Source organism: Arachis ipaensis, chromosome B9 (genome assembly GCF_059453495.1).
Source record: "Arachis ipaensis isolate K30076 ecotype BB chromosome B9, ASM5945349v1, whole genome shotgun sequence".
Classification (NCBI taxonomy): domain Eukaryota; kingdom Viridiplantae; phylum Streptophyta; class Magnoliopsida; order Fabales; family Fabaceae; genus Arachis; species Arachis ipaensis.
The window spans coordinates 71,136,932-71,145,940 of NC_142444.1; the positions used below are offsets into that span (position 1 = coordinate 71,136,932).

Genomic DNA, 9,009 nt, shown 5'->3' on the forward strand with positions numbered 1-9,009 from the left:
TGCTCTTGCTGCTGCTCCTCATAGTTTTTCTTTTGTTGTCCCCACACCATTAATGGTTGGTTAGTTGTACTCACTGCTGCAAGTTGCAATCCATCCACCCTCTTTGACATTATTTCAATTTGTTGTTGGAGCTGCTGGTGCATGAGTTTGTTCTGAGCTAGTATAGTATCAACTCCTTCAAGCTCAAATACACCCTTCTTTGGAGCTGTTTGCCTTTCAGAGGAGTAGAAGTACTCATTGTTGGCCACCATGTCTATGAGATCATGTGCCTCTTGAGCAGTTTTCATCATTTGCAAAGATCCTCCTGATGAATAATCTAAAGCTTTCCTTGAAGGTAGAGACAAGCCTTCATAGAAATTCTGCAACTCCACCCATTCACTGAACATTCCCTCTGGACACCTTCTGATCAAGGCTTTATACCTCTCCCAACCTTCATACAATGATTCTCCTTCTTGCTGTCTGAAGGTTTGCACATCAGTTTTTAGCTTGATGACTCTTTGAGGTGGATAGAATTTGGCTAAGAATTTGCTAACCAAATCATCCCAACTGGTAATACTCTCTTTAGGGAAGGTTTCTAACCAATGTGTGGCTTTGTCTCTCAATAAAAATGGGAATAAAAGAAGCTTATCGATGTCAGGGTTTACTCCATTGGTTTTGACAGTGTCACAGATTCTCAAAAACACAGAGAGGTATTGGTTTGGATCCTCAGCAGCACTACCTCCATATTGGCAATTGTTTTGAACTAGGGTAATCAATTGAGGCTTGAGTTCAAAGTTATTGGCATTAACATTGGGGGTTAGGATACTACCCCCACAATTCTTTGGGTTGGGGATAGTGTAGGAGGCTAAGACTCTTCTCTGAGGCTGGCCATTGTTGTTGGCCACCCCATCAGTGTGATCTGGAATATTATCATCCATTACTTGATCTTCCTCCTCTAATTCCTCTTCACCAATAACTCCTTTCCCTCTTGCTTCTCTTCTCAATCTTCGGAGTGTTCTCTCATCAAGGTTAAAAGATGTAGATTCACCTCATCTTCCTCCTGACATAAACACAAAACCATAAACCAGAATGAAACACTCTACTGCTAGAGTGAAGTTAGTGTTAGCTTAAGCAAAAATTCAAACAGTTAGTGTGCTTAGTGAAAATAAAAAGAAAATGCTTAATCAAGATTATCACCCTACTTAATCGTTGTCAATCTAAATCAATCCCCGGCAACGGTGCCAAAAACTTGATGAGGAAAAAACGATTCCACACAAAACTCACCGGCAAGTGTACCAGGTCGCATCAAGTAGTAATTACTCACAAGAGTGAGGTCGATCCCATAGGGATTGATAGATTGAATAATTTTAGGTAGGAGATGAATTTAGTTAAGCGAATATTTGAGGAATTGAGTGATTTTAATTGACAGAAGCTAAATTGCAAGTAAATAAAGGTGCAGAAGGTAAATTGAGCAGAAGAATAAAGTGCAAAAGAGGTAAATTGCAAGTAACTTAAAGAACAAGAAAGTAAAAGAGTTGAAACTTAAATTGCAAGAAAAGTAAATTGCAGAAACTTAAAGTGCAAGAAAGGTAAATTGCTGAATCTAAATTACTGCGAAATGTAAATTGCTTGAAGAGTAAAAGGGATTTGGGTACTGGGATTCAGAATTCAATAATAAAATGTAAATTGAAGAAGATCAAAGAGCTTTGAGATGAAGAAATTCAGCTCAGCCACTAAACAAAAATGTAAAATTGCTTGAAGAAACAACCAGCAAGAACACTTAACTCAATTGTGAAAAATCCTAAAGAGAATTTGAAGATCGAAGAAGAGAAATAAGATTAGAAAGCATATCTAGATATCAATTGCTCTCTTGATCAAGCAGAAAAGTAATTGCAGAAGAAATGAAAAGGAAAAATAGTAAATGAAACTTAGATCCAATTCTCCAATTCCCAAAACTACTACCATATCAGAGAAAATAGAGAGCATGCACCTCTAAAAGGTTGCAGGTGCATTGCAGAGACCAAAAGGCATTCTTCTGTAAGCAAATACTCCAGATGGACATGTGAATGCTGTTTTCTCTTGGTCTTGAGGATCCACTGCAATTTGGTTGTAGCATGAATAGCCATCCAAAAAGCAGTAGTATTCATGACCTGCTAGTCTTTCTAGCATTTGGTCTATGAATGGTAAAGGAAAATGATCCTTTCTGGTGGCTGTATTGAGCCTTCTGTAATCAATACACATACGCCACCCTGTAACTGTTCTTGTGGGAACCAGTTCATTCTTTTCATTATGAACCACTGTCATGCCTCCCTTCTTGGGGACAACTTGGACAGCGCTCACCCAGGGGCTATCAGAAATATGATAAATAATCACAGCCTCTAGTAACTTAGTGACCTCTTTCTGCACCACTTCCTTCATGGCTGGATTTAGCCGCCTCTGTGGTTGAACCACTGGCTTAGCATCATCCTCTAATAGGATCTTGTGCATACATCTTGCTGGGTTGATGCCCTGAAGGTAACTTATGGACCATCTAAGAGCTGTCTTGTGTGTCCTTAGTACTTGAATTAGTGCTTTCTCTTCCTGTGGATTTAAAGCAGAGCTTATGATCACTGGAAAAGTGTCACCCTCTCCCAGAAATGCATATTTCAGGGATGGTGGTAGTGGTTTGAGCTCAGGTTTAGGAGGTTTTTCCTCTTCCTGAGGGATTTTCAGAGGTACTTTTATTTCCTCTGATTCCTCCAGATCAGGCTGAACATCTTTAAAGATGTCTTCTAGCTCTGATTCAAGACTCTCAGTCATATTGATCTCTTCCACTAAAGAATCAATAATATCAGTGCTCATGCAGTCATTTGATGTGTCTGGATGCTGCATAGCTTTGACAGCATTTAACTTAAACTCATCCTCATTAACTCTCAAGGTCACTTCCCCTTTTTGTACATCAATAAGAGTTCGTCCAGTTACTAGGAAAGGTCTTCCTAGAATGAGAGTTGCACTCTTGTGCTCCTCCATTTCCAGTACTACAAAATTAGTGGGAAAGGCAAATGGCCTAACCTTGACAATCATGTCCTCAATGATGCCTGATGGATATTTAATGGAGCCATCAGCAAGTTGAAGACATATCCGGGTTGGTTTGACTTCTTCAGTCAAGCCAAGCTTTCTAATAGTAGATGCAGGTATTAGGTTAATACTTGCTCCAAGGTCACATAGGGCTGTCTTGGTACAAGCACCCTCTAATGTGCATGGTATCATAAAGCTTCCTGGATCTTGAAGCTTCTCTGGTAAGCTTTTCAGAATGACTGCACTGCATTCTTCAGTGAGAAACACTTTTTCAGTTTCTCTCCAATCCTTCTTATGACTTAAGATCTCTTTCATGAACTTAGCATAAGCGGGTATTTGCTCAAGTGCCTCTGCAAATGGAATCTTTATTTCAAGAGTCCTGAGATAGTCTGCAAAGCAGGCAAATTGTTTATCCTGTTCCGCTTGGCGGAGTTTCTGAGGATAAGGCATCTTGGCTTTATATTCTTCAACCTTAGTTGCTGCAGGTTTATTTCCTACAGAGGTGATTGGAGAAGCCTTCTTAGAGGGGTTATCATCAGCACTTGCAGGTGTCTGATCCCTTATTGGCGATTGAATGCCAGGATTGGGTGCTGGATGGGCGTTTAACGCCAGCTTCCCACCCTTTTTTGGCGTTTGAACGCCAGAACTTGACAAGGAATGGGCGTTTAACGCCAACTTTTCCCCCTTTTTTGGCGTTTAAATGCCTGAGTTATTCCTCTCTGGGCTCTTGATGTCCTCAGAGGGATTTTGGGAAGTGGTTTGGTCATCCTCTGTCATTTGTTCCTTTCTTGACTTTTTGCTACTTTGAGCTGAGTTATTCAATGTCTTCCCGCTCCTTAGTTGGACAGCTTGGCATTCTTCTGTTATCTGTTTTGATAGCTTCTGTCTTGTTTGATTCAATTGTGCTTCTATATTCTTGTTATCCTTTTTAGTGTCTTGGAGCATCTCTTTGAATTTTGCTAATTTTTTTGTCATAAGGAGTAATTGATGATTAAGTTCAACAATCTGTTCTTGAGGATTGGGATCAGTAGTTACTGCCATAGCCTCTTCTTTTATGGAGGACTCACTGTTTGAGTACAGATGTTGATTTCTAGCAACTGTATCTATGAGCTCTTGAGCTTCTTCAATTGTTTTTCTCATGTGTATAGATCCACCAGCTGAGTGGTCTAGGGACATCTGAGCTTTTTCTGTAAGCCCATAGTAGAAGATGTCTAACTGTACCCACTCTGAAAACATTTCAGAGGGGCATTTTCTCAGCATCCCTCTGTACCTCTCCCAAGCATTATAAAGGGATTCATGATCCTCTTGTTTAAAGCCTTGGATGTCCAGCCTTAGCTGTGTCATCCTTCTTGGAGGGTAAAATTGATTCAGGAATTTGTCTGTTAATTGTCTCCATGTTTTTATGCTTGATGTGGGTTGGTTATTTAACCACCTCTTAGCTTGATCTTTTACAAAAAATGAAAACAATAACAATCTGTAGACATCCTGATCCACTTCTTTATCATGTACTGTGTCAGCAATTTGTAAGAACTGTGCCAGAAACTCAGTAGGTTCTTCTTGTGGAAGACCGGAATACTAGCAATTTTGCTGCACCATCACTACAAGAAAAATACCCATTCAGCCACACTTTTTTTAAGTTACATTTGAAAAGCGTAGCCTATTCTATGAATAGGCTACGCTTTTCTCCGTGTTGCCTTTTTATATGAGAAAAAGATACACAATTGTGGCATCATTTAACAAGTGTAGCCTTAGATATTTTAGAAATCACTTATAAAGCGTAGCCGTAGGTTGATATCTATAGGTTCACATTTTGTATCAAAGGGGACGCTTTTAGAGAGTAGCCTATTTATTAAGTTTTGGGTGCGTTTTAAAGTGATGCCTAATGTGTCTAGAGCAAAAAATTTGACACTTAGTGAATTTTTTCCCTCTTTTCCCTGAAAGCAAAGTCACATACACTTAGGCCCAGTTTGGGTAAATGACTTAAATAAGTTATTTTGTGTTTGGATTTTTAGTTATAAAAGTACTTATTTTAAAGTTGTAGCGTTTGAATAAATAACTCAAAAAATACATTTTTTTACACAAGAGAATGAATATTAAAATAAGGGATAACGATGATAAAAAATACTTTCCAATATTAAATGTTGATTTTACATAACCTAATCACTAATATTGTGTATGATATAGTAGGTGAAAATAAAAAATAAATATAAAATGTGTGTCAATGTATATTTTGTTGTTGTTTTTTTATTTTTTTATACTCCTATTAGAACTCCCTTCTCCTTTATTAAGGTCAAGAACTTGCTATAATTAACTATGAAAATAATAGCAAGCTATAAAATCACATGTAAAAAAAATAAAATTAAAACTGAAATTTCATACCACAATTAAATATAAATTTAATAATAAAAATAGAGTGATAAAATGATAAAAAAATACCAAAAAAATTATATGCAATAGATTATTCAGATGGAATATTGTCTGAAAATGGTGGTGGAAGATCAATACTTTCAGCAGATGAATCATTACGTGAAAATGGTGATGGATGACCCTTACTTGCAGCTGATGGAACATTGCGTAAGAATGATGGTGGAAGGCCAATACTTCTAGCAGACCTTACGTGAAAATGGTGGTGGAGGGAAAGTAGATTTTTTTGTTTTGAAGTTAAATTTTTTTTAAGTAAGTGGTAGAATGACTTATCGAGAAGTAGAGAAGTCATATATTTCTACTTCTTCAAAAAGTTATGAATTAACTTTTCGGGAAGTTAAAAGTTTTTTTTTAAAGTAGTGCCAAACATACATACTGTGACTTTTCATAATCCAAAAGTCAAAAAAAGTAGCTTCTGCTACTTCCCAAACGGGCTCTTAGTAAAATTTTTGTCATTCCCTCCAAAGAACGCACCTTCATTCATCCTCGCAACCCTGCCTCCCTGCACCTACTTCGTAAACCCTCGCAACCCTGCCAATTAATTGTTTAAAACCCTAACTCCCCTTCCAATTAATTGTTCAAATGCACACAACCTTTCCTTTCACACACACACCCAGATCTGAGAGAATGAGTGAACCAGAGGGAGGAGAGGAGGAAGACATAGATGACAGCACGAGCGAGAGAACAGAGAGTGAGAGGGGGTCACTGCCGCAATGCCGCTACAGCCGCCGCCATCGCCGTCGTGGAGGAGGGAGTCCGGAGGAGAGAGAGAGAAAGACGATTCACAAACGAGATGGAGAGAGAGGACGAAGACGTGACGCGAGAGAGAAGGAGGCTGTTCCGCCGTGCACTGTCATCGCTCCTGGGGTCAATTGAAGCCGTCGCCGTTGCTAGGGCTTGCCATGCTCCTGTTCTCACTTTCGGCTTTGACTTCTCCGCTTCTCGCGGCCTCGGTCCAAATGACGTCGCAGCAGCAATTACCCGCAAGATGTCCCAACTGAACCCTAACTCCTCGTGATGTGGCAATTGCGACGGCGGTGACTACGATGTCTCTGTGGTCATCGATTCGGGCTCCAGTTGCGCGCAAACGGAGGGTTCGGAAGCTCAGTGTCCGTTGAAGTGTGGTAAAGTTATTTTTGGCGGGAAGTTGAGTGACGAAGATTTTGATGAGATGCTGAAGCGTTGTTTGGGGAATGTAGGCGGTGGAGGGAAGGGTTATAGTGTTGTGGTTTTTAATGGGGACAAGGAGGAAGGGAAGTGAGGGCTGTGGTGGGTAAGTACCGGCATGCGTGGGTACTCGGCCACATTTTGGAGGATGAGGCGGCTTCAAGGACAGCTGAGATCTTTGCCAGGTTGTTTATGAGTGGCGGGAGTGAAGGGAATTCGATTCGCAGTGAGTTCATGCCGGTTGGTGCTGATGGCAGGTTCAGTTTGCTCAATGCAGAGCCACAAGATTGGATATATGATTGGTATGGATTGTGAAATTGAGACTCCATTTCAGTGTTTTTTTAATGAGGTTTTATTTCAATTTTTTTTTCTTCCAAAAACTAGCTATTGATGTTTTATAAATAGGAATTAATGTTCTATTTACTGACAGTGTAAAGTGTCACTGTCAGAAATGAAAATACAATTAAGTGTCAGATTAGTATACCCTTTACAATAGTACCCATCATGATTTCTCACTTGCAATTTGATTGATGGATAGTGTAAAACTTTTTACATTGCAGGGCATAGAAATTCATCTTAGATGGATGATAAGTATTTATTTTGCTATATTGTATCTAGATGTGTTATTTATAAGTTAGGCACTCAGAATTCACATGTTTTAAGTGGTGACATAGAGGCTTTAACAGTTATTCTAGATCATTGTTGAACTGTTCTTTTGCTTTTATATGTGTTGTCATGAATATTATTAGCTTAGTTTTCTTTGAAAGAGTTTCATCCTGAAGTTTCTGTGGTGATCTTAATATAGGGGTTTTCATGAAATTGACAAGACTCTGTTGCATCCTGTGATCCAAGCTTTGCAACCTATAGCAAACATAACGGTTGAAAGCCAGGTATAGCCTTTTATACATGTGATGGTTAAAAAGTCGTGGCATTGTTTAGATTTGAATTATTTTCTTGTTCCTAATTGGCAGGTTTTATACTACACGCCAAAGTCTTCTTTTTCGTACTGGGATGATATACACGGAAGCCACATATTCAGTACCAAGGATCTTCCTTTCTTTGTATACATTCTCTTTGGTCTTGACTTATTTATAGTTTGTAGCAAATTTACCATTATTTAGTTCTAACTTTAGACCCTTTCTACTTTTGTATCATTGGATAGATGATGTGCCTTTCTACCCGAAAATATTTGATTTGTTGGCATAATTAGTGATTATCAGATAAAGTCACAGCGCTTTGAACATTTTGAAGTTCCTGTGTCTATTGAGTTATGCATATGTCTTTTGTAGAGATGGTTCAACTTACGTGAGTTCTTTATCACTGCTAATGCATTAGAAAGTATCTGCAGAACCTTGCAATTTTTCTTGTAGTATTTACTTAATATCTATCTGAGATACAACAATAATAAATTTGGTGATGTATTTGATGTAAATATTTTGATGTTGAACAACTTAATTCAAATGAGTGGCATCTAGATACTTCAGTTGCAGCGGGAGGGAGATCTAAAGTATTGCAACTTGTGGTGTATACTCTTCAGCTCAATCCTAGATTTATTTACTTCTTTTCATAATCTAAGAATTCGTTTCTTCTTTTACTTTTGATAGCCTTCCTAGTGCTAGCATTAAATGGAAAAAATTGAAATTTCTTTTGTCTCATTGTCTCTACTGCTATTACAATTCTCTATTGTGATTAGTTTGTTGATTCTGATCTGCGTTTAGATAGAGCTTACATTAAATGTTTCCTTGTATATAATGGCAGGTATATACCATCTGCAAAGGAATGTCCTCTGCAATTGGAGCTTCCAAATGGAGATCTCTCCAAGACTAATGGCTTTATATCTCCTGTTATTCATCTCACCTTCAAAATTTCCTTACTTTATCATTTTGTAATATCACATCTCTTATAAAATTCCAAATTTGTGATTGTTATGAAGAGCCTATTTTGGAATATTGCAGATGTGGGGTGGTGTTGTTGTATGGAATCCCGAAAGTTGTGTAAAGGATTTGGAGAGTAAAGATCCAGACAGACGTGTGATTTCTCCCCAGGTTTTCCTTTTAGTTTGTTAACACTCATTAATCAAAATCTTCAATTATATACATCGAAAGTAACCCAATTTTTGGAAAATTTTATTCTGTTTATTTTCAACCCAGTGTAATAAGTTCTCATTAACAAATAATTGATATATCTGAGCCATTACAATTCAGCAATTATTTTAAAGCACTTTTATTTATTTTCTTGTTTAGATAGAGAATATTATGCTATTTGTTTATGCTGGTATACATACATATCATAAGTTCAGTTTCTGAACATGGTTTGAGCTAAATCTTGATGGTTCTAAGTGAATGAATTGCTCATGTTTCCAACTGCACTTTGCCAGCTTCA

The 9,009-nt window shown here is 38.1% G+C and overlaps 2 protein-coding genes across 2 annotated transcripts; one reads left to right on the forward strand and one right to left on the reverse strand.

The window, feature by feature from the left end:
- Positions 1 to 979: 979 nt before the first annotated feature.
- LOC148545007 (uncharacterized) lies at positions 980 to 5,607 on the reverse strand. Its single transcript, XM_088499026.1, has 3 exons — positions 5,590 to 5,607; positions 2,251 to 3,720; positions 980 to 1,039 (listed from the first exon to the last, which is right to left on the reverse strand). The coding sequence occupies exons 1-3, from the start codon at positions 5,605 to 5,607 to the stop codon at positions 980 to 982; spliced, it is 1,548 nt and encodes a 515-aa protein (XP_088355152.1).
- A 1,212-nt stretch (positions 5,608 to 6,819) lies between these two features.
- On the forward strand, positions 6,820 to 8,693 carry LOC107616930 (uncharacterized). Its single transcript, XM_021110899.2, has 6 exons — positions 6,820 to 6,929; positions 7,433 to 7,517; positions 7,599 to 7,688; positions 8,078 to 8,151; positions 8,386 to 8,470; positions 8,583 to 8,693. Exons 1-6 carry the CDS (start codon positions 6,820 to 6,822, stop codon positions 8,691 to 8,693), a joined length of 555 nt encoding a protein of 184 aa, XP_020966558.2.
- The last annotated feature ends 316 nt before the right edge of the window (positions 8,694 to 9,009 follow it).